General features: G+C 34.0%; 1 protein-coding gene across 5 annotated transcripts; it reads left to right on the top strand.

Moving 5' to 3' along the window:
* Positions 1-24552: 24552 nt before the first annotated feature.
* Positions 24553-27439, top strand: LOC128677004 (G protein-activated inward rectifier potassium channel 4-like). Of its 5 annotated transcripts, none has more exons than XM_053757516.1 (3): positions 24553-24723; positions 25112-25222; positions 25868-27439. In XM_053757516.1, exons 2-3 carry the CDS (start codon positions 25132-25134, stop codon positions 26935-26937), a joined length of 1161 nt encoding a protein of 386 aa, XP_053613491.1. In that variant the 5' UTR covers positions 24553-24723; positions 25112-25131; the 3' UTR covers positions 26938-27439. The 5 variants fall into 5 exon arrangements, with proteins under 5 accessions (XP_053613491.1, XP_053613492.1, XP_053613488.1 ...); XM_053757517.1 differs by having other exon boundaries at positions 24553-24719; XM_053757513.1 differs by having other exon boundaries at positions 24553-24743; positions 25868-27438.
* The last annotated feature ends 243 nt before the right edge of the window (positions 27440-27682 follow it).

The raw sequence follows: 27682 nt of genomic DNA on the forward strand, positions 1-27682 counted from the left end.
TGTCCGTATTTTTGGACGAAATATACTGTTATACCTTATCATTTGGGGTAAACTCAATCTGTGTGATTTGTCCCTATATATTTATTTATTCATTTATGTTTTTTTATTTAAACACATCAAGAATATTATCAAGACGACGTTCATGGTTCGTTCTCTTTTAAGCATTGAGACTGATCAACCTTCTTTCTTTTGCTAGACATCATATGTATCTAATATAAATATAATCACTTTAAATTCATTATTACATTGGATTCGGGCTAAGGAAAGGTTAGGTCAATGTTTGCACGGCCCGTGTCGAACTACATGGTGAAAAGACGAGGAGAGACGATCTCAGAATAAAATGAGACTAGGATAGATATTTATATAAATATAACATATTTTCAAAAGCTCAAAAATAATATCCGATAGCTACTTTTTGTATTTTATAGAAATTATATTCAGCAGACCAATTTTCAAGACGTCAATTTTTTAATGATAGACTCTGATAAAAATTTAGTTAATTTTGTTACTTTTCATTATTCGATTTTGTTTTGTTAGCATGCTCACCATTTAAATTTTCATACCCGTGGACGGTGAAACGTGTATAATTATGTTCTTCTTTTAACATTGTAAAAAAAATGTAAACTCACAGTTTTTGCAAATAAATAGTCTCTGAGAAAACAATGAAAACAAGTTTAATATTTTAGAATGAGTAAAATCAATTTAAATATTATGAATATGTAAAAAAATTAAGCAAAAAAAAAAACCTCACTACTAGAAAGTAAAAAAATATATGCAAGAATAAAAGTCAAGATAATTTGCGTCCCATACAAAATGAGTTTATCCCGTTGAAGTCTGTACGCTCCGAAATTTTTATGCAAATTCCAGGAGAACTGGCGCAACTACTGGACGCTGAGAAAACTGTCGCTTTAAAAACAAATAGAAAAAAAAAACAATTATGTATGCGAAAATACCTTCTTTCTGATAATAAATCTCATTTAATATTAGGTATTCCTTAATGCTAAAGTACTTACTTTTGTTACATCTTCACGCTCATGAAGAATCTTCTTGAATTTTCCCGCAGCTTCGCCCACGTGAATTTCCACCCGCCATTACAGGCAAAAAGTAGTTTATGTTTGAACGGGGGTTACTAACTACATACATACCAAATTTCATCAAAATCGGTCCAAGGGTTTAGCCGTGAAAACATAATAGACAGATAGACTTTGGCATTTATTAAGTACAGTCTTCTTCTTATTACGTGGAATGAAACACACACAACAACTTTCTTGGCATTATTATTGGAGTGGTTTGCCATTGCCTTCTCCATTTCACACACAAGTTAACAAGAATCAACTAGTGTGCAGGTTTCCTCACGATGCTTTCCTTCATCTGTAGCAAATGGTGGTCGATGAAAACTACTATACATGAGTCAGATTGGTATACAAACTCATGTGGCACGAGTAGGATTGGAATCTTTCGATCAACAGGCGGGCGTCTTAGCCATTACACCACCACCGCTTAAGTACAGTAGGTATGGATAAAATGCCTGCGGCCTTGTATAGATCGAAATACGGTATCTAGCCAATCACAAACATCAGTAATAGAAAAGTTTCCGATCTATATTTACTTACTAAATGAAAGTAAGTACGCCTGTGGTATAAATTACAAGCATAATGCTATTTTTTATCTGATATTTTCATGCCTGCTTCAAATTCAAATTCAAATTCAAAATTTTTTATTCAATTTAGGATGATATACATCACTTATTGACGTCAAAAATTACTTAAACTAAGTCTACTGCCGGCTTCCAAAGTGCAGGTGAAGAAGATGCGGCGCAACAAACTTCACCGCAGCCTTTTCTCCAAGGACGTCAATTAACAAATATAGGTCTTATACATATATTAAGAATTAGGTGGACGAATTTACATAATTATTATTATTAATAATTCAAATAATCAAGGCCTAGTATCGCCAGATTCGATGCCACGCAATGTAGATTTCTCTGGCTCCATTGCTGGTTTTATAAATAAAAGCGTCGGCATTTCGATGTTCGGCGACTGTGTGCAGCCAGCATAAAAATAATTGTATTAATTTTCATGCGCTGTGCTTCTCTCGACGTCCGAAACCTTTATTTAGGCACTCATTTAAAAGTCCTATATTATGTACTAATCAAAAGCCACTAGTCTGATTTACATCGCCTAATCTTATTGGCCTAAATTTATAATGCAAAATTATATTGGTATCTAACATTTATGTTTTTGTTGAAATATCATAATTTGTAGATATTTATAATTTAAATTTTAGTTTTAATAATGCATTTTATTTCTTTTTTAGTTTTAGTATTGTAACAACATTTAATATTATTATTATTTTTCAAATGGTGCCTGAGTAATTAAAATTTTATCTACATAGCCGCATTATAGTGATATTCTGAATATGTGTTTTCGTTTATGACTTGCGCCAACGGTCCACCATCTCGGGAAGGAGGGAGGCGATCTATCAACGTCGCCGAAACTCCGGTAATCGACAGCGACACGGCTAAGAAAGAATTTTCAACGGCTATTAGTAATTTACTCACTTAGCTTGTTAATTGAAGTGGGCCGACCCATCTTAGGATATTTTTAAAGTTTTCACAGATATATAGAGATATTTTTTACTGACAAATTATGAAACATTACAACACAAAACAGACAAAAAAAAAAAACAGAACATACACAACAGCAAAAGGACGAAAAAGTTGTGGGACAAACAGGAAATATTAAGTATATTAAAAAAAAACACGTAAAATTAAGCGGAGCTGACACAAATTGAATATCTTTAAATATCCATTGATATTGTATATTTAAATTTCCAGTATTTTATAGATATTTTAATTTTAACTCCATTGGAAATTTAAATCCGTACATAAGTACGAGTACACATTTATACCATTAGGTATAAATGTGTTTGTCCTTGTTTGATCTCAAAACGGAGCAATGGTTTGTGATGATTTTTGTGTGGAGATATTTGGAGAGCTGGAGAAAGACAATAGTGTACTTTTTGTGATATTCAGAGCCGCGGTCAACAGCTAGTTAATATTATGTTTAGTTGTCATCAATTGTGAACTGTAGAAATCCAGCTCGCGAACCAATGTCGCAAAATTTATTGGCCAGCCAAAATTTCAAAGATCTTAGTTACCTTATTTATAATCACCTACGCAAAAAGGGGGGTTTTGTAAGTTTGACCACTAAGTGCGTCTGTCTGTCTGTGTATTTTATTTGGTAGCTAATAAAGACAACTTGTATATGTCAGTAAAATATTATATAATAAATTCGGATAATAGGAAAAATATTAAAAAAAACACAAAACCTAATTAGGCAATCGGAATACTTTTATCTCCATTTTTGAATTCAGATAATAATTTGATTATAATGAGGCCTAAAGTTAAAACAATGTACAATAAAAGCGAAAAGTTTTAATGGCAAAAATTAACACGTGACCCGTAAATTTCGTTGGCACCGAGAGCAATTTGTTTTTCCTTAGCATTAAAACATTTTGATAACGATTGTACCTCCAACGGGCCTTATCTACCCCAAGTTGAAGAATATTTGAATATTTAATTTAATGTTCAAGACCCGAGTCAACATCCCTAATTAGGTAGCTAGGTAATTATTTTCAAAAGTTTCTTTAATTTTGTCTATTCAGAATCGAAATAATGTTTTTTTTCCTTTTTTGATACCTTGAGGTCGTTGTGTGATAAAACAAATCAAATGACGTAATATTTTTTTTTTGTATATACGTAAAAATGTTTATTAGTTTTTTTTTTTTTTTAATTTGGACTTCCTGTCCTGCTTAAACATAACGATGTTATATTTTCCAGTCCAAATTGTTCGCTATAGCTCTCCAAGTCATTAACGTCCCAATTTTATGAGGAAAATGAAAAATTAAATTTTTGTGGTTCAATAAAAAAGCGGTGTTTAATTGCAGGCCGAAACGTTTACGCTTTAATGTTTTAAGAATAAGAACTCTTAAAGGGTTATTATTTTTATTATACGAAGTAATGGAACATCGGATAGGGAAGTAATGTCTGTCCGTCTGTCCGTCAGCGGCTTAGCTCAAAGACTAATTAGTATTAGAAAACTGTAATTTGGCAGATATATGCATTTTAATCAAGCGAAGATAATTATAGAAAAAAGTGGGTCTCGCTTCGTTCAGTTTCTCACCCAATGAGCATCGAAGACCAAATCGATGTACCTACTTTGACGACCTCGGTGGCGCAGTGGTAAAGTTCTAGCCACTGAACCGAGAGGTCCTGGGTTCGATCCCCGGTCGGGTCATGATGGAAAATGATCTTTTTCTGATTGATCCGGGTCTTGGATGTTTATGTATATATATAGATAAACATTTTGTATTATTTATAAAATATAGTATCGTTGAGTTGGTATCCCATAACACAAGTCTCGAACTTACTTTGGGGCTAGCTCAATCTGTGTGATTTGTCCTAATATATATATATATATTGCTTATTGAGTCTGGATTTAACTCCCATTGGAAATTTGTGATAAAAATACCACAGAGTACTTTATTTTACCCTTAGACCACGCGAAGTCGAGAAAATAAAGTATATATATATATATATATATATATATATATATATATATATATATATATATATATATATATATATATATATATATATATATATATATATATATATATATATATATATATATATATATATATATATATATATATAAATAATATATATATATATATATATATATATATATATATATATATATATATATATATACTTTATATATATATATATATGGTCTAAGGGTAAAATAAAGTACTCTGTGGTATTTTTATCACAAATTTCCAATGGGAGTTAAATCCAGACTCAATAAGCAAGACTGCGAGAAATATAGTAATTAATAGTACTATAATTTAAGAAGATTTGCACAGCAGAAGAAAATCTAACTTACTTCGGAAAATCATCGAAAATGTGTAATCCAAATTCGAATTCAAATACTAAGAATTATATATTTCGCGATTGGTCTGATAAAACTTCATACCCAGCGTTATATGTAAGCGTTGAATACAGCAAGGCTGTGCGCGACACAGCGCAATGCGACAATATGAAACAAAAGTATGCAGATACTTGTTGTCTATTTTGTCCTCATGCTGTGCCGCACCACGTCGTGCAGCATTACGCCGCTCATCTAGGACGGTTAAAACTCCCAGTTTAACAGATTCGGCGCGTGCACAGTTTGCAAGACAAATCCTATCGAGAACTTGCTTTAACAAAGTCCCCTTTTCATGGGTGATCGATTCTACCAACTACTATTATGGGATGGTTTACACATGGCGAGTAACTCGGCCGAATTAAATAATTTGAATTTCTTTAGAGCTAACTTCTTAAGGGTTCCTCTCCAACTAGTGAAAGTTAGCTTAGCGTCTAGCGCTACCATCACATTTTTATCAATTTATTTTATTTCTCAGAAAAAAAAAATATTTTAACAGATTATACCACACTAGACAAAGAATTTTATTAGAAAATATAGTTGTTCGAGCCCCGTCGCGGGCGCTCCGCGCAGCCGGGTGACAGAGGGGCAAGCAAGACGCACGGGAGGCAACGGAATGCTGATTGGCCGGGCATCACGACATATCGGCGGCGATGCGACGACGTCGGTGGGGTCGCCGTGGCGTGGCGCAGCCACTCGACGCCATATTTCTTTAAGCTATTGCTAGCATACATTATTTTATTATATCTATTTTTATACAGTCCAAATATTTTATTTCGTACATCGAAGGATCCCAAACAATAGTTTTCCATTACAAAATGTAGTGTACAGTTGACTAAATCGAAAACTGTGGCAACCAAACTCCGCCCATCATCAAAAACAGGACAACACCAGAAATACAAGAACTTATTACAATACAGACTTCAGAATGAAAATAAATCAATGAAACTGACTTTGGAAATTTATATAAGTTTAACGTGTCTGTGATTTTGTAGCTCCTAAACGGATGAACCGATTTTCGTTTAGTTTTTTTTGTGTCATAGATAATTTTATCCCGAGTGTTCTTATCCATGTTTCATGAAAATGCGTTCAGCCGTTCAAAAGTTAGCGAAGTGAATATTGAAAGTCGGTTTGTTTTAATCTGTCTAACAAATAAACTTGTAATGATAAAAAATCGCTTTAACAATGAACTCACCTAAATCACTCGACCAATATGACTATAGGAATATGCTCACAAAGTAGGGCGGCAAGATGACAAGTGTAAGTATTTGAGGATATATTTGGAGGGGACGCGGTTACTGATAGCTGTCTCTAGCGGGGACGCAGCTTCGATTCTTGCGGGTATCTCGTGATTTATAAACTTGTTGGAATGAACACGTATTGTAGGGATAATGTTTCTTTGAAGATTGTCGATGAAATGTGACGCTTACAATAGCACGTTGATGAGGAGGATGAAGAAAATAAACTCTTTTTTTAAAAACTCTTTTCAGGTTCAATTTTCATGTGTGATTTCTGTACGGAGCGACCACCATCGAATCGATTCGAAGTGAGACGCAACTGACCAATGACATTACGCCATTGTGACGCGACGACAACCACACTGCAATGTCATTGGTTCGCTGCGTGTCACTTCGAATCGATTCGATGGTGAGAAATGAAATGCACTAACCCCTATTTAAAGAAAACGCACAATAATATCATTGTAATGAATCATCTGCGTATAAGCTAATGAGTACATAATTATGATAACATATTTTTTTAAATTCAAATTCAAATTCAAATCATTTATTCAGAAATTAGACCACCACGAGGCATGAAAAGTTAAGCAAAATAAACCTAAAATGATTCCAATATCACAATCATATGGTTATGTGGATCGAAACATCCAATGTTACTAAATAATCTTCGTAGTTTGTGATATTTGTTTGGGTCTTTGTGGGGTCGATTCTGAGATACGTCACACTCTCGTTTGTATCTACAAACAAACTTGATATAGGGTGAAATGTATGCTTTTGTAACAAAGAATATATGATATACCTACAATTTAAATATAGTTATAAATATTAGATTCAAAAAATCAGTGTGGTTGCTGATTGTTATCAGGAATAGGGTAGTTGACAAGGTCAGATAATTGTAAAAAGTTTGTTTAATTTTTACATTGTTTCTTGTTAGATAAAATAGATATACTATAGGATCACTAGATTTTTCCCGCGGCTTCACTCGCGTGAATTTCATAGTAAAATCTCGGTCATTATAATTTATGAAAAATGCTGAAGAGTATGTTTGTCAATTTTCAGTGTTTTATTTTGAAATTTGCATTAAGCTCCATACAATCTTTCACCCCCCTTTTGAAGGGGTTGAAAGTTAATTTTCAAAATCTGAAACACATATTCATTAATTTGTTGTAAACAATCAAAATCCAAATTTTTAAGTCACTAAATTTTACGGTGTGGAACTTTCATATATTTTTCACCCCTTTCACCCTCTAAATTAATAAAATCTAACACCGGTGTTAGCAATAACACAAAGAAAAAAGGTGTCCTATAGACTAACAGTCTAGTGGCCAATGGGTAGGAGAACGGTTGCGGCATCACACACTGTAATAGTAGAAGATTATTTCTAACTGACGATATGCTTCCTAAAACCTACATTTTCCTATCTGCGCTACTAAATAATCTCTAAAAAATCCAAGGACAGCCAATCAATACGACACAAAAACTGAACGACACACACATTATTTCCCAACCTTACGATAGCAGCATTTAGTCACAAAAAATGGGGGTTGAATGACAATTTCCCAATTCTAAAAGCCGAGATTTACACGGCCGAAGCCTGCGGTGACAAAAATAAAAAATGCACTCGCCGCGCAATGCATGGTCGACCATTTTTTAACGCCGCCCAATCGATTGCACTGTGCCTATTTCTGTTTTTGCACTTCTACTCAAAAACGGTTTGGATTGTTATCTACTTCTTTTCTTCTTTGCACAGCCGTTTAGTTGCTCAATATAGAAATATGCCTTCTCGAATAACGAGGCGTTTCTGTTTAAATTTCATTTATATTTAAAAAGTTTAAAATAATGCTTTTTTAGTTAACATTAATATGTTAAATGTCTATGCCAGAATACTCCTTTTAGATAGACATTTATATGCTTCTTCTTCTTGTCGTGTCGGAATGGCTATTTAAATAAATATAAATAAAAATAAAATAAGTTTTATTTTCTTAGATCAATACATTTTTGTAAATACATATGATATAGTTGATAATTCAGGCCCAACGCTCAACATCCACCAGCAAACTAGGAATTAACCTATATCTTGCTTGGTAGAAGGCGTAGCGGAAGAACTGGCAAATAGTGTTTGAACTGTATGTGGCCACGCTGATCGCTTTATGTATGTTACGACTTACCCAGATTTATACAACGAGAAGGCTGCAGTTAGGTCTACCCGTACTTAGGAGTTAAGTCGTAATATATAAGTATATATTACGACTTAACTCCGAAGCGTAAGTACGCTTATATGTATTTTTGTGGTTTTTGACATATATACATCTATTTTTAACAGCGTAATTAACATTCTATATGATTGGATTTTAATCCCCTTTCCACTCAATTAGGGGACGAGTTTCCCCAAAAGGCAGGGTGACAAAATATATTGCGAATCAATTTTGTGTAATCCGCTCAGCATAATATCATTTTTAAATGGATTATTTACAGATTTTTTTTATTGTACAATAAAATGTTTGCAGTTGATTTTGAGGTATTTTGAAAACCTTAAAAACGTTAACTTTTAGAATTTTAATTGTTAATCACAAATGAATACACAAGTGATTGTATATTATTTAAACCTTTAGCTTTAAACCAAAATCAAACAAAATGTTTTTCTTCAAACATATTTTTTAAAAAACTACTACTTAATTAATTAATACATTTTTGGCGATTTAAAATTTTTCTAAAACGCTTATAACCGAAAAATTCTTTACAACTGGAAAATATAAATAGAATTTCAATGTCAATCAAACTTCAAAATTTGTAAATTCCTTCAGAAAATTTCTAGTGAAAAATCAAAGAGAATTTCTGAGTACACAGAATTTCTCAAATATACAAATAGTTATAAAACACATAATTAAAATACATAGATCTAAAGCGAACATTTCTTAAGTACTCCATTTCCATTTATTATGTACTTGGTAAGGGTGCGTCACAAAATTTCAACTTTGCACCTTCAACTTCGGCGTTAACTTTAACGTGCGTAGAAAAACGCATTTTGTCTAAACGTCAGCGGCGCACCTGTTAAATTCATCGCATCATTCAACGCATGGAATTGGTAGGTACTACGTAATACGTACTAATTACACGATTCAACGTCAAAGTTGACGGTACAGTGCAACTTAGGGTGAGAGTATTTGTTTTATTACATAATGCGGTTCGCTAACATAACTCAAGGGAAATTAGCTGTGAGCTGAAGGGTTGGCAATGATATTAGAAGACAAAATGTCACTGCCGCTGGTTGGTGCCTTACTTTTGAACAATTTTTTATTAGTACCTTGGTGACCAATTGGTGACCAAGCTCCGCTTGGTCTTTAAACCAATTCTTTGCTCAAGCAAGCTCCAATATGTCTAGCTTCATCTAAATCATTACAGACGTTTTCGTTAACGCCAAAACTAATATATATATATATATATATATATATATATATATATATATATATATATATATATACATTTTAGTGTAGAAGTAATATTAATAATACATAAGAAGTAAGTAATAAATTTAATTATATACTGTTGCATGGGATGAATTACAAATTTACTTCTCCAAATTGCTCGTTTAATAAAACAAAATTTGTATATATATATATATATATATATATATATATATATATATATATATAATTAAATTTATTACTTACTTCTTATGTATTACTTCTACACTACACTAAAATGAGAATGTATTTTTGGCCAAGATACAAGAATCTATTGATAATGGCCGGTCCCATATGAAGTCAGTATATAATCAGTCTCCGTCAAATTTTGTGCAACGATACATATAGAATACTTAATATAACATTTCAAAGCATATAAGATCTCAGGAGCTAGTAAAATTAAGACAATTTTATTTACTGAATTTTCATTATGAAAATCCATTTGATGAGTAGGAAATCGTGAACAATCGGATCTCGGTATAGCGAGCCAATCACGCTAAGCGATTGCCAAAGCAATTATCATTCCTGTAATACGCACTAATATATTTCGGATTTGGATAGCTTATTCGGCGTCCTAGCTTGGCAACAAATGCGGCAAGTTTAGTTTTACGTGTCCTGATAGTTATTTGTATATAATCAAATCTTGTAAGTTGAATATCACTTCACTTTATTGTCACATTGAAAAAATGTCATTATTGTAAAAAAAAAAAACTGAAACATTCTTATATTTGTGAAACCTTGGGGGATTCATCTAGTTAATGATATTTGCAAACAGCGACGCTCTAGTTTTTTTTAACCCTTGACGCAAAAAGAGGGGTGTTATAAGTTACGGTGTCTGTCTGTGTACGAGTATCTGTGTATCTGTCTGTGATGAACCGATTTTCGTTTAGTTTTTATTTTTTAAGTGTCATAGATAAATTTATCCCAAGTGTTTTTAGCTATTTTTCATGAAAATCGGTAAAAGTTGTAGCGAAACGAATATTGAAAGTCGGGGGAATTTTATAATTGTCCAAAAAATAATTATTGTTTTATTTAAAAGATAATTTAATCGAGAATATTTTGTGAAAATGTTCAGCTGTTTGGAAACCATCAGCTCCTTTTCTAGTTGAGATGACAGCAACTTCGGTGGTAAGTTTTTTAATATCTTTAATTAAATTTTTATTAGATCTGAATATCTTCCAGATTTATTAGATACCTCCAAGATTCTCATAGAGCAATCAAGGTCGTAATCCGAGTTTAATTTGTTACAAGCCACGGCGTATGAAGATGTGTTGTGACTAAGATCCTTAATTAGACAACTTGAGTTGTTAGATGCTAACTTAATTTTGGGATGGCCAATTCCTCATCAACATTATAAATGAACAATGAAGTTGAACTCCTAGAATAGATACAGGCATTTAAATAAACAAATATATATTAAATATTACGACAAATCACACAGATTGAGCTGGCCCCAAAGTAAGTTCGTTCGTTATGGGATACTAACTAAACGATACTATATTTTTGATAACAAATGCATAAACATCCAAGACCCGGGCCAATCAGAAAAAGATCATTTTCCATCATGACACGACCGGGGATCGAACCCGGGACCTCTCGGTTCAGAGGCAAGCACTTTACCACTGCGCCATCGAGGTCGTTATTTGTCTGTTCCTTATTCAAATTTAAAAAAAAAACACTATATCCAAATGCAGGGTGTATTGAACAGAAAGGTCCACATATTGCAAGCGGTGGTGGTGGTTATAATTGGAAAAATAATCGAATGTCTATCAAGCGAGTACCAGATATTTCGTTTATTTCGGTTATGAAAAAAGCAGTAAAACAGTGAAAAAATCGTCTCTCTTCTTACATATTTAACATAATTTGTACAACCACCTCTATATGTCGATGTGTCATCATGTAAAAAACTAGTTTCACACTTTTTTTTTTGTCCCGAATCAATCGCTATTAACTTTTTTTATAAGAGACTAGCGTCTCCCCCAGGCTTCGCTCCCCCCCGGTAAAAGCACAATAAAACGTAGCCTTTATAGTGATATATTGTGAAAGTTTCACCTATCTCTGTGCTAAATTTCATCAAAATTGGCCCAGTAGTTTTTAAGTTGATTCATCACAAACAAAAAAAAAAACAAAAATACAAATCTTTCCTCTTTATAATATTAGTATGAATGACAAGATTTTATTTAAAAAAATATAATATAGTGTCTACTCTTTTCAAATATTAACTCAAGGTCCTTGATGGGGTTAGTTAGTTAATGACGGTCGAAATTTTAAACCATCGCATCTGTTTTAAGTGATACACTCACGAGTCTAGAATAGGGTTACGTGGGTTCCGTACTAAGTGCTACAGTTTGCGAACAAAAGGGTCCATATTTGCTAATCGACGTCCAGTTTCTTGCTTCTGACAGTCACACATGCCTTTCGATTATGAAGCCCTATTATAATTAATTAATGCACTAAAAAGGCGGACTTCTGAATTGTATGAAAATTGATTAAGTGTGAATCCCTTAATCAATTCCCGTACAATGGTTTAATGGTTAAGACGCCCGCCTGTGGATAGAAAGTTCTCAGGTTCGTATCCTAATCTTGCCATATAAGTTTGTATACCAATCTGACTCATGTATAGTAGTTTTCATCGACCACCACTTGCTTGCTGTGAAAGAAAACATCGCGAGGAAACCTGCACACTGGTTGAAAGTTTAGTTCCCTAGTGTGTATGCGACGACCTGCCACTAAATGGCGGTAAGTATTCGTAAAAGTCATGTCAGATGCCCATAGGCGACTTGAATAAAATCTGACACCAGTGTTAGCAATAACAAACTCGATATGATGATGATTAAGATTTTAAATTTGTTTTCTTTTAATGTTTCTTTGCTTCTAAATAATGATTGGAGTGAATTATTTTAAGTATCGAATTATTAAGCTTTCACGCTTCTGCAGATAATTGCCGAAGTCTTAACAGTTCACTAATTGTTGCAAGTTCGGCCAAAGCTCAGCAGATATTGATCGCAGACAGAGTCGTATACCTTTAAACTGCAATCTTTGATGTTCGCGATCATTAGTAATATTGATTATAGTAATACTGTGATATAACTAGCAGTTCGCCGCGAACTTGGACTTCGCGAACACAATTTTTTTTTACAAAATTGTAAATATTTCATAAACGACTTAAAGTATTTTTGCCCCAAGTTGATTTGAAGACCTTGCTCACTTCGCTCGCTCAGTCAAATATGAATATTTTTTTTGTTCTTCTACACTAACTACGTTCACGCAGTTTCCTTTTAGCATTGGCTGCATATTATTCTGCATACGTGTGTGATCTCTCGTATAATAAGGTGGCAGATTTTTCAAACTATACATACATTATTGTATTGCCATTAATTTGTCATGATTATGTCACGATATTTTGGCAATTTAAAAAATCAAACTCGTTTGTTGTTGTTGTTGAAAACTTGTTTGTTGTTTGTCGGTCACCGATGCCATAGAGATGATGGACAGAAATGGAGAGCTAACAGTGCTCCGTGCCTCCAAACAACATGCCTGATCACTACTGTTCTGTCAAGAGCATACGAAGAAGAAGAATTAATTAAAATCAGATACCTACAACATGTTATTAAAAAAAAAACACATTATAACCATTTACTAAAAAAAAATGCAATTAGATATAAGCACTCTGTTGCTTTTCTGTTTCAATTCCGCTACGAAAAATTGAATTAAAAAAATGTAAGTTAAAACTGGAATTAGTTGTCCGGGAATAATATTCGCAACGTTGCGCTCCCAAATGAAATTAACCTGTGTGTGTAGTGGAGCAAAATTCCGGAAATTTCCAGAAATATCCAGTTTCTGCCGCCGGCCGCAACTGGGCGGAACCGGTTAGAACCGGGTCTTGCACCTGCAGCACATCGTTTCTAATTGAATCCACAGTGAATACCGATGTATTAAGTTTTCATCTGGCGGTTTTGACATTTAATTGGAAGCCGTTTTAATTCAGACAATTTCAATTCATATAGAAATGGTGTTTATTATAATATGTTTATTATAACATTTGCCAAATTTTTATCTAATAGTTATTGCTAGTTGTAGCCGAAATTTTCAATCGGTACCTTATATGATCGGGATATTTTTAGAGATGATACTGAGTATTTAACTCAGTTCTTAGTTATTATTGTGTTATTGTGCCGTTATTAACTCCGGTCTCGAAGGGTTCAATAAAATCTGACACCATTAACAAACTCGATAACAATTAATCGGTAACTAAAGAAGAACAAAATATTTTTGGGTCTCGTTTATTAGGATTCAAAATTGATTACTTGTGACTTCATTTTTTAATGAACTTTGAAAATTATCAAAACTAATTGACAACCTCGGTGACGAAGTGGTAAAGTGCTTGCCTCTGAACCGAGAGGTCCCGGGTTCGATCCCCGGTCGGGTCATGATTGAAAATGATCTTTTTCTGATTGGCCCGGGTCTTGGATAAACATCCATAGATAAACATCTATATAGGTATTTGTTATAAAATATAGTGTCGTTGAGTTAGTATCCCATAGCACAAGTATAGAACTTACTTTGGGGCTAGCTCAATCTGTGTGATTTGTCCTAATATATTTATTATTTATTTATAATGATTTTCAAAATAGCGTTGTGGTAATTCACAAAGACTACGCAACAATTTTTCTTTTTTATAATCACGTCGGTCTATATCCACCCTTTATGAAAACATTTCAATGTTCACTTAATTTGAATTCTTTAAGATTTCGTTGCTTAAGCAGCGGTGAATGAAACAAAATTTTAAATCGTTCAATTCAACAATCCTAAGACGAAGCATGTGTTTAAGTTTTAAGTTAATTACCTCTAAGTTCTTAACTTATGTTTAAATAATAAACACGCCCCGGAATTTCCACCCGTGTTTAAATTTTCATAGTAATTAGAGCTGTTGAACGCATTTGAATTTTAATAGAATTCGTAATATGAATAGGCTTGTACGAAACACATTTATTTGTGGTAATATAATAATGTAAAATATAATAAGTATAATTATAATTTTTTTTTTGTTTCTATTACTAGATTTTCATTGTTTCTAGTAGTTCTTGCAAATTTGTTTTTGCGTCATGACACATTTGTGATGTAATTGATGAAGTCTTTTTAGAAACGAAATATATTTTTTTACAATTTAATTTTTTGTTAAATCTGCTGTTCCTAAATGATGCATTTTCGGAAACAAAAGTTAATGTTTTTTATTTCTATCATTTGGTAAAATCTTTTTTTTTTTGTAAAATGGCTTTTTGCTAATGCAATTTGCTAATACAATTGTATCTATTACAATAAAAATTAAACTAATATGTACCTATTTCTATCATAATCATATTCAATTATTTCATTACAAAATAATTCAATTACAAATACATTATATCGTGTAATGATGCAAATACAAACAAATTAAAATATAAATTCTAAATAATATTTTGTTAAAAAAATATATGTGTAGTGACTTGGCACATCCTTCTATAGATATAAATTACAAAGTACTTAATATGTAATTATGATATTTATTTTAATTTTTAAAGCCTAGTATCCCACTGCTGGGCAAAAACCTCTCCTTTCCACTTGTATAAGTCTTTCTCGCATTATTATTAAAAAATATATTTTCGTGACACATGTGTTGTTATACTTAGTTGCCATTCTACTCAGAAATGGTTTAACCGATTTTGATGAAATTTTATTTGTATATTCTATAGATCAGAGAATAGGTTATTTAATTTTATATACGAGCGAAGCCGGGACGGGCTAGTTTATATAAATTACTCATAAAATAAAATAAAAGCAAAATGCGCCAAAAGCCGCCATAAATAGCTGCAAAAAAACAATTTCACCGCAATTGAAAATAATAAAAAAAAAAGAGGGAAATATCAAGAAACACTCTTCTCTTTGTCTGGTGATATATACCGTCAGAACTGGGTGTACGACACAAAGGGGCCTGCGGTGGAATACCTCCAATATTTTATTTAAAGCCCCGTATCCGGGTGCGGCGCCAATGGGGTGGCCAAATTTTTGGGGGACAATGGGAAAGAGAAAACGAAAATGCAAAAAAAAAAAAAAACAAAACAAAAAAGATGCAAAAATTTGTGAGAGAAAAAGTGCAGAAATTTAATTATTAAGCAGACATATTATTAACGTAAATCAATTTTAAAAGTATTATAACAATATCTGTTGGGAATCAATTGAAATGAACAACCTCTATTATCACCTCTATTATTTATTAAGGACATCTATCTGTCTGTCTCTTCTCTTCTTCTTATTTAAGAGCTATTCTCTTGTCGGTGGAGTATACCCCACGCCTCTCTATCCTCGGCTTTGCTTTTAAGGTCTCGATACGACACAACGCCTGCCTTCTCTAACAGTTGGCTTACATAGCTCTTCCCCGGTCTTAGAGCAGTTAGAAAGTTAGGAAAGGAAGAAGACTTCCTTTCACCTTTCCTTCCAAAATAGTTTTAAATAGTGTGGCCAATCTTCCCCTCCCATTTTCTATTTCTGTCAGCAGTCTTCTCTTTTCGTTTACTATTTCCAGCACTTCCTCATTGCTTTTTCTCTCTGTCTAGCTTATATTTTCCATCCTTCTATCTATCTGTCTGTTCACGTTAAACTCAAAAATTACTGCACGGATTTCTATGCCGCTTTTACCACAGACAGACAGTGTGGTTCCTGAGGAAGTTTTAGTTATATTATTTTATTATATTTTTACCCGAGCGAAGACGAGACGGGCCACTAGTTAGAAAAGAAATTTAATTGAATCAAAATTCTCATGAATCGTGGTCACCGTGCACGCGAGTCTTTGAATTATCTACCTTCCTGCATTTAATAGCTTTAATTTCTAACTTGCGAAAAATCTTCCCAAGTTAGGCCGTTAAGTGGCGCGGTTCGAGTGAAACAGAAAATCTTTCTGTACGTGAATATCTTATTATTCATTTTACACGAAAGTTCGGAATAACGGACGAAGTCTCCAATGAGTTTTAAGGTTGGAACCAGCGATTTGATTTGACTTATTTAATAATAATCCATAATGGAATTCACTGGTTTCTCAAATGTAAATAGCTAGATGCGCCCCGGGGCTTCGCTCGCGTGAGAATTTTGAGATAAAAAGTAGTCTGAGTTTTTTTAAATTCTTTATTTAAGGTTCACAAAACTGACATGACACAGTAACAAACATAAGTTGTTAGCTTTGATGAAAAAAGTAACTGACGAATAAACGGACTGACGCGCTGTTGAGTTGAGATTGTTTTATAATGTCTAAGCATAAGGATATATGTATACCTTATGCCTCTGAACCAAGAAGTCCCTGGTTCGATCCCCGGTCGGGTCATGATGGAAAATGATCTTTTTCTGATTGGCCCTGGTCTTGTTTGTCTATACATGTTATAAAATATAGTATCGTTGAGTTAGTATCCCATAACACAAGTCTCGAACTTACTTTGGGGCTAACTCAATCTGTGTGATTTGTTCTTATATATTTATTTATTTTATTTTATCACTTCGAATCTCAAAGAGTAATATTTTATTTTCATGTATATTCCAACAATTGAATACGTAATTACATTAGAGCATTTTCATTTTAGGAAGTATTTGATACTAGCCCGCAGCTTCGCTCGCGTTTATTTCGCGCGTCCGCTCATAACTTATTATCATAGATATTTAGGTATCTAAGCAACGTATCGCGATGAAACTTATACCAGAGGGAACCAATCACATTGCGCCATTGTGACGCAACGACAACCACACTGCAATGTCATTGGTTCGCTGCGTCACACTTCGAATCGATTCGATGGTGAGAAGTGAAAATGCAAACCCGCACTTCGCCTTCACATTCGACCTTTACATATACAACTGTAAAAACCGCATCAAATTCCATTTAGTAGTTTCTGCGTGATGCGCGAACAAACTTATCGACAGAAAGACCGGGAAAAATAAAATATTTTTTTTATTATACCCATAAAGACCCACTATAATTATTTTTCTTTAATATCTCCTCTATATACAGACATAACCCACTTAAAGTTTTTTATATGTACGTGTATAGATCACTCTGCCTTCGTGTTAAAGTATTTTCTTTCTTTGTTTCTTCTATCGTCTAGGGTTAAAATAACCCTCAACAACTTAAGTCGATATGTATATATATATATATATATCTAATTTACCTATTTATTTTGTCTTTCTAGATATTCCATAACGTTTAGACTGGGCCATGCCAGTTTATCCTGAGAGTGTGTATTTTTATTAGGATAACTTAGATTGGCCCAGGCTAAACTGGTTTATCCTAACGGGCTTAGGACGAACTAGTTTAGCTCAGGCTATACCAGTTTATCCCATCGCATGTAGAAAGAATTACTTTGGCCTAGACAGAACTAGTTTATCCTGGAATCGGGTTTGGCCGGTAACATACACATATACACCAAGCGTGTCAATTTTTTCTTGCTATGACGCCATCAGATTACTTTAGAACTAGATGTTGTGGAAATCTAGCAAACACTCATTCTATCCTCAATCATCGCCAGCGATAATTTGGAATATATCAAATATTTATATGATACTACTGCGCCAAGGGGCTTCGCTCCCGTGGGAATTTCGGGATAAAATAGTATAATAGTACCCTATATTTATATTCACGTAGATTTCTAAAAATAAGTAACGAAACGGCCAAGCTGCACGTTTTTACTAGAATGTAGAGTATGTGAAGTTAGGTCCGGTAAAATTAGGGCGCATATATCAATAATCTTGGCTCTACACAAGATCTGAAAACTTTCTCATACATTTTGACTAAAGTGTAGAGTTTGTGAAGCAAACTAGACTCGTTTTGGCAACATTTTTACATGAAAATGTTTTTGGTGGGATTTATATTATTTTACGTAGGTACACTAGGGCATCTATCTCGACACATGTCTGTGGGAGTCACAATAAAATGCTCAATCTCGCCGTTACTGAAAACCCGATCCATATCGATATAGTATACGCTGGAGGTGATAGAAGCTTCACTTTCGAGTTTTCCTCATTTATCCTGGCGTTTGGTTCCGCCTTAAAATTGGTCCTCACCAAATTTACAACTAAAAGGCAAAAATAGCTGTTTTCAATGTCGTCAGGTTAGCCGCCTAATATAAAAACAGAAAAATCTTCAAAACCATAAGGATCTTTTAACGGTGACCCAGGGCTTTGAGGCGTCAAAACCCCGAATTTAACTAGACACAAGCGCAAAAGAGAAATAGAAAACACAACATAAACGGCTCCCAGCACTATTGGTCCGTTACGTCGCTCCCTTGTTTTCCATAAGTTTTGACGTAGTTAGACGTATATTGACAAACGTAAATTGGTTTACATTGAAATAGATGGGCATTTCAATGTCGTCTATCGACGGACGTCAATTCAACGGATGACTATGCAATCGGTCCTAGCTCTTACAATACACACAATAAAGAAAACTTTCTACATATAAGACCTGCATTTGTTAATTGACGTCCTTGGAGAAAAGGCCGCGGTGAAGTTTGTTGCGCCGCTTCTTCTTCACCTGCGGTTTGTAAGTCGGCAGTAGAGTTAGTTTAAGTAATTCTTTGACGTCAATAAGTGATGTATATCATCCTACATTGAATAAAGGATTTCAAATTTGAATTGAATTTGACATGTCGCTTCTGTACTCGCGCAGATGAAACTCTTTGCCATCAATTCCCCGAAGGACAAAACCCAGGCGGCACACTAGCACGTCGTCCGTACGTTTACACAGAATCTGAATGTAAATATTTGTTGGGTTTTCGACCGTTCGTTTGAACCCTGTAAATGATACAATATGTGTTTCGTCAAGGATTTCCAGAAATCTTCCATGTTTGGAACTGTTGCTGGTACTATATATCGTTTTTTCACTTTATAAATCATTAGCTGCGCCCCGGGGCTTCGCTCTAGTGGGAATGTCGGGTTAAAAATACCCTATGTATATATTCCATACATACAAATCGATATACAACGTCAACGATCTCATGTTCACATAATTGAAAACCACTAATACCATAGCAGGCTAACCTGGTGTCCTGGATGAGCGACAAAAGCTTCAAAGCAGCGCGATATTGCTCATCAGTAACAAAAATATATACGAATTTACTTGCGGCCAGTTTTCGTTTAAATGAATGAATATTTACTGAAAGCTTGTAAATTACTTATTATATTAGTTATGTAAATTTATCTGAGCACGTTCTGTTGATGGCACATTTTAAATGATCTTGCTGTGTACACTAAATTTGGGCACTTTACTTGTTCAATAATGTATAGCTCTGATGTATAAAAATGCAAAATTGTAATTTGTCTGTATATGTTACCTTAATAAATTAATAAAATAAATAAAGAACGCTTATTATATCCTCAATCTGGCTGTACAATCAATGGCTGGCCATATCCCATGGCGTGGATCGTCAGGCTGAGTATATTTAGCATTTTAGCGAGGATGTCTAACACAAGTGTCTTTTTGTTTAAAATAAATCCTCAATAATGTGTAGTAAATAATGTCATTAGTGAGAAAGTTTCGTGGAAATCAGCCTATAGGGCATTTTTAAGTTCGCAGCAGTATCGCGCGGGCTTCCGCGTAATATAGTCACAGAATTTCATTATTGACACATCGCAGCTTGGGAGCTAAGCTATGTCAATTACGTGCATTATCGCATCGCGTTGTTCAGGATTATATCGCTCATCTGAAGTAAAGTCATAACACACATCTCATATTACAAATGCATATATAATTATCTGTAGCTAATAATTACATCAAATTGAACAAGATATATAATGTGATCGGTCCTGAAATTTTATAACATTCTATGACACGACAACTCTATGAAATTCTTGATTGAAGGTAAAGTCGAAGCTCGGAGCGTCCCGTAGATGGCGTACGAGGTGACTAAGGGACACACAGCTTAGGCAGCTTGTGTGTCCCTTAGTCACCAAGGACCACGCCGGGCCACGTCGTCCAGTTATAAAATCATAGCCGAATCCTCAAAATGTCAAGGTTGTTTTTTACGCTGGCTTCGCGGCGTCGCATCCCCAAACGTAACTAAGAATATGGGGAGATATCAAATCAGATAATTTATTCAGAAATTAGGCCTTGACAGGCACTTTTTCACGTCAAATTCTAAATTAAATAATATTTACCAAAGCCACTAGCATTTTGGAATGATCACTGCTGAGAAGAAATGTCGAAAGAAACTCATTCAAACAGTAATAGTAATTAGTATTTACAGATGAGTGAGTGAGGTGTAAGAAAGGTAAGGAATGCATTATCTGCATAAACTAAGTTATCGAAACACTTAATATATAGTCATACCAGGGGAAAACTCACCCCTGAAACTATTAATTACAAGCGTAGTAACCCTAATGTTGACATTCGGCATACAGACGTTTTTCGCTAATAGAATGGCAAACATTCCGAATGAGATAGCCTGTCACGCTGTCACCCATGGCACAGAATAAATAACAGTAAATTTATAGAATGTACATAGTTTAATAAAGTGTCTCTTCATAGTCGTATTCCTCATGGCTGAGGGTCGTGGTCATTACGTGGAATTAAACACACACAACAACTTTCTTGTCATTAGTAATGGAGTGGTTTGCCATTGCCTACTCCATTTCACACACAAGTTAATAATCAACCAGTGTGCAGGTTTCCTCACGATGTTTTCCTTCACCGGAAGCAAGTGGTGGTCGGATACATGAGTCAGATTGGTATACAAACTCATGTGGCACGAGTAGGATTCGAACCTGGAACCTCGATCCACAGGCGGGTGTTTTAACCATTACACCACCGCTGTCAATAAAGTGTCTGTATAGGCCTAATTGCTGAATAATTTTTCGTGTAATCATGGAATAAGTTCGTTGCCATTTTATTTTCATTTTAATTTCTGTATATTTTTGTGTGTGTTTGTTTACATAGCTTTTAAAATAATGTAAGGATATAAACAACACAAAAACAAAAACTTTATAGCACATTATCACTAAATATTATAAAAACTATGTATTGCCCTCTGCGTCTGTGTATTTCAAAACCCACGCAACGGATTTTGCAGTTTCAGAAGACAAACCACACAGACTAAGCTGGCCCCAAAGTAAGGTTGAGACTTGTGTTATGGGATACTAACTCAACGATACTATATTTTATAACAAATACATATATAGATAAACATCCAAGACCCGGGCCAACCAGAAAAAGATCATATTCCATCATGACCCGACTGGGGTTCGAACCCGGGTCGGGAAAGCACTTTATCACTGCGCCACCGAGGTCGTCAAATTCTGATTCGTTAATGTATATAAATTTTATATTATGTATTTATGCACGTGACTATCATTTTTCGTAAAAAAATATTAGCTTATAGTAATTCTGCATGTAAGAAATAGATATATAGAAATAGATATATTAGTTTCAAATAAATAAGACCGCCATGTTACTTTGACGAGATTGCAGGAGGAAAATATTGTATTTCGTGTTTATGTTCTTGCCTATATTCGGGGCTGTGAGGCCCGGGGATCACAATAAAAATAAACCTCACAATTTCTATGATTCAGCTGCAGCTGTGATTTTATCATTACCGCTCTAAGCTACCGTCAACTTCATTTGGAAATGATTACTGCCCTGAAACTGTGTCCTTTACGAGAAGCACATGAGGATATGGAGTAGTCTAATTTTAGAGCGGAACAGATCCGTGTTTTAATTTTGTCTGTGGATTTAGATCGTCAACGAGTACAAGATCTGAAATCCCCTCACGGGGTTTCGCGGCCGCGGTGCCTAAACTTCGTATCTTTGTCCTCTGTCCCTTCTAGGCTTCCCAAGGGCGAACAGGAGTAAGCAAGCATTTCAATTTTTCCGGGTCGCTGCCACGGAAAATAGTGGTAAATATTTCACATGCTTTACAATGGCCGGGCGGGACCCGGGTATTCATGAACAAACGCCCAAACATTCTGCGTGTTTTGTTGAAAGCTGTTTTAAATTATCCGCTTTATAGTTTGTTGATCGAGTCCGAATATATAATTTTATTATATTTTTGTCGCGACATATATACTCGTTAATGTATATAAATTTTATATTATGTATTTATGCACGTGACTATCATTTTTCGTAAAAAAATATTAGCTTATACTAATTCTGCATGTAAGAAATAAACTAACAGTCTATTTCTGTGTTAAATTTCATCAAAATTGTTTAAGTAATTTGCAAGTTTATTTTTGTTACAAAGAAGAATACCAATGTTGACGTAGTTATGATAAATACATAAAAAATATGGCTATCCAAATAAAACTAATAATGATCTCCGAATTTTTTGGTAAAAACATTTCGGACACAAATAAAAAAGTCCTGACTACATTAAGGGTCAGTTGCACCAGTCAACTTTGACATTCTTAACTATAACTTGCGCAGAAAAAGGCAACGTACGCCGTTTTATCCCTTTCTGGCCCATGGAAAGAGGTTCACCTATGTGTTTCATGGTTAACTTTTGGCACCCCTGGCTCACCTAGATGTTCCGCTAATTAAAACAACGTACCCGTAGTTCAAACCGACCGACAGCAGTTTGAATCAACGTCAAAATTGAATGGGGCAACCCACTCTAATTAACCATTAATACATAATTATATACTCAGAGCAAGACTTCAACAAATATTAACTTTACTAAAAATAATTTTGCTTATCATTTAAAATGTTTATATACTTAGTTAACAGTTTGCGTAAGAAACGCACCAAATTTTCCATCAGTTAGAAAAACTTATGTTATTGACATAAATTAAAAATATGAACATCAATAAATAGACAATATTGAAGTATAACTTAAACAAGTGACAGTATACGTAGATTTAACTTCGTAATGTGAAATATGATAGGATATTTTCTATATGAATTTAAAAAAGTACAAATACATGTATATCTTCAATAATTAAATCGCAAACAATCGGATTAATGGTTGGTTATTGACTAAACAACCGCAGGGACCAATCGAGAAAGATATATATTGTATTCACCATTTAACCACATTAATATATAAAAGTAGGTACAGTTGACAAAACAGATAGAGGATCAATGTTTAAACAAGAAAAAATTGCTACAAATCGCACAGATTGTGACAAATAATGTGATGATTACGAATATGGATGGATGGAGAGGAAGAGGAAGACAGAAGAAAAGAAGGAAAGAGAGTAGTAGGAATTGCAGAAAAGTCTTAAAAGTGAATTAAGTTATGACTGGAAACAGACAGTTGTGTACACATACTTGATCAACTTCGCATGGTCCTATCACAGGAGTAAAGAATCGGAACAGAGGTTAAGTTTCATACAATACGTTTTACTATAAGCATGTAACGCATGTGTGTGTGTGTCTACTAGCCACTTCAGCCGCTTATCGCGTACGCCCCAAGCGCGACTGGATAAAACCGGTATTGGGCGCGCTCGCCAGTAGACAAACTGAGGGCCGCACAACGATTGCCATAATGTTTCGCGCTCCTACTTAGTACAAATGGACGAATATTAAATTTTTTTTAAAAGTGTAAATAGATTCTGAGGTGTAAATCTAATAAATGTTATGTTTATTTAATTTAAATTTCTAATTTTATTTAATTTAAACCCTACTTAATTAGATTACAATTTCGGACGCTCCTTAGTAAGTTTTGCCTCTGCTCCGATTCCCTACTCATGTGGTATAGTGAATAAAATCGAATTTATTTTAAAAATAATGAGAACAGTGCGAAAGACGTAACTATGTAGTCAAAAGGTAAATCAAACAATTTTTATGTACATAACTACTGACTGAATGATAAGAGAATATTCACGATAGTGATTTATAAGAATATATCATTCCAACCGCAACACTCGTACCCAGCAAATATTTCTGTGCATTGCAATGTTAGTGGAAGTGTTTTTTTACGTGAATTTATCGTTTTTATTTAAGGCAGAGGGAATACCGTACGGTACCTAAGTTTATTCCACACATTCAGAAGTGATCTGTGTTTTTTTTAAATTCTTCATATGGTGTACGTACGTTGATTCTGCTCATGGTACTTGATATATATATTTATTTTAAGTAATTTCTAAGTTTTCCCCCAAATTATTTAAACTACATTTTTTTAAAATATTTTTTTTTCCATATACGTCAGATTTTATTCGAGTCACTAAAGGCGTCTAACAGGGCTCTATGACGATATTCATAATATATATTCGACAACCAAATGTTTCAAACATTCTAAAATATATTGCGAACTTTTTGTCTAATACAATTGGTGTTCAATTTTCATGATCTGAAAAATAATTAACCATTAAAAGTGTAAAGTTTTAAAATGTTTTATTAATACCTATATAATATTTAACTAATTTTATGTCTGAAATTTAGTGATAAGTAACTTTAGATTTAAATTTTATTTTTTAGCAGATAAGTGACAGTAGAACATGAAAAAAGCTACAAAAAGATATGAGGCATTCGGCAGCGGTTCTGATGAAACTAATATTTTAACTCCAGGAGTTTATTATCCACCTAAACGTAAGTATATTAATTACGTATACCAACTATATTTTACTGACTGACGCCTGTTGCCTCGCTTGCGAATGAAAATCTATCTCATTTGAAGGTTTTCCCCTGTTTCTTGCTCAGTCGTTGAGCTCTGTGTTCGCTTTCCTACTCTTTCCTCTCCAATTCGCAAGGTCGTTGACATTTATTATTATTGTCAGACCATTGGCACCACAGATAAAACATTAATGATTCGCATAAACATTCTGGACAAAATATTTGTCTTATTCATAATAACTTTCACAGCAAATTAGAAGTCTTCCTTCATATTGAGTGTGTTATTATTAAACACTGGTGTCAGATTTTATTCAAGTCGTTTAAAGGCATCTGACATGACTTTTATGACTACCTACCACCATCTAAAGGCAAGTAGTCTCATACACACTAGTGAACTGAACTGTCAACAAACACCAATGTGCAGGCTTCCTCACGATGTCTTCGTTCGAGGTTTATGAAAACACACGCTTCCTTTGTAGCAGTAGTGTATATTTTTGAAAAAAGAAAAGTCAATCGATGCTGAACCGTGATAAACAGACAGACATTTAGCATTCAATGATAGTGTTGAATAGTTTGCTTTCTCTTACTTGTTGTTCACTTCATCTTTACTTCCACTTTCAGGAACCGTCAGCTGCTCCCGTCAGAAAACAACAAGACAAAAATGCAAGCGTGCCGTTCTTAAAAATGGTGAATTCAACATCGTCAAGTTCACACAAAAATTCGGTATATTTTCCGATTGGTTCATTGCTTTAGTGGAAGCTAGATGGCGCTGGACCCTATTTGGATTCTTCGCTGCATTCACGTGCGATTGGTTAGTTTTCGGCTTCATTTATTGGCTAATAGCATTGACACATGGAGATCTAATACTGGAACATCTCCCCCCGAACCAAAACATCACAAATTGGACACCTTGCGTTGAAAATATTTATGGTTTCACATCAACTTTTCTATTCAGCGTGGAGGTCCACACAACTGTAGCTTATGGAAAAAGGGCAATAACTTTGGAGTGCCCAGATGCTATCCTGGCGATGTGCATACAATGCATTTTCAGTTCTATTTTCCAATCTTTTATGGTCGGGATCCTGTTTGCGAAGCTGACCAGGCCAAAAGCAAGAACGCAAACGATATTGTTTAGCAAAAACGCGATTGTGAGTTTACGGGACGAAAAACTGTGTATGATTTTTAGAGTGGGCGATATGAGGAAATCTAGAATACTGAATATAAAAGCGTCCATGTTTATTTTACGGTTGAATAAGGATAGCGAAAATATTGATGATACTGAGCAAGTTGAAATGAGAGTCGAGTTAGACGGTTGTGAATCTAGCTTCTTTTTGTGGCCTGTAGCCGTGGTTCACGTGATTGATAGTTTAAGTCCTTTATACAATTTGTCGGCTGCTGACCTTTTTGGGGGCAAATTAGAGATTTTAGTTGTATTTGAAGGCGTGATTGAATCCACTGGTCAACCGGTGCAGGCCAGATCAAGTTATACAGAAGTTGACATTATATGGGGTCATAGATTTGTGTCTATGGTTGAGATAGATGATAAGAATCAATTCTTTGTAGATTTCTCTAAGTTGAATGAGACTGAGCAGGTTGATACGCCTTTGTGTTCTTCCAGTGAATACGAATCTGTAATATCTTCTATAAATAATAACGTATGTTCTATAGATAATGGCGATATAACTAGATGACTATCTATTTATATATAAAATGGTTTTTCATGTACATTTTAATGAATTTGTAATGAGCAAACATATGAAGTGTAATGTTTGCGTCATGTTTTTTTTTACTTGAAATAGCAAATAATTTATTGCTTTTTGCTGCTAGTCAAAAAGTGTGATAGTTTTATTGACTTTACCAGATTTTAGCTCTAAGTATGATGTAAATATTTGAGACAATCATTATTTTTACACCACAAATCTTATCAAAATTTGCAGAATGATAAAATGTAAGAGCACAATGGCAAGGTTTTGTGATGATTATAATAAAGTTATAAAAATACAACATGAAATTGACAATAATGATTTATCTTTGTCGATTTGATGATATTGATAAGTATCTTTAGACAACTTAAGAATTAAATTGCCAGTTACCTTTCTCTATTTTTATTTATTCTTATGGTAATCCTCACTGATTGCGGGAAAATTAGAGACTCTATGTAACTAATTAGAAATTAATTATAATACCTACCCTTCCATTATATGAGTTCACTTCTGGGCAAACATACTGCGCTCTAGACACGAGTTGTCAAGTTGCTTGTATCCGAGGTACAGCCATTTAATTAGTACAAGTTTAAACTATGTTCATTAATTAAGTGGAAAATCGTCCATTATTATAACTTGTGAATGTCAAAACTTGATCTGCAAAACCCTAACTAATATTATTAATGAGAATGTAAGTTTGTTTATCACTTCACACTTTATTATACTCAACTAA

Source organism: Plodia interpunctella, chromosome 17 (assembly GCF_027563975.2).
Source record: "Plodia interpunctella isolate USDA-ARS_2022_Savannah chromosome 17, ilPloInte3.2, whole genome shotgun sequence".
Lineage (NCBI taxonomy): Eukaryota > Metazoa > Arthropoda > Insecta > Lepidoptera > Pyralidae > Plodia > Plodia interpunctella.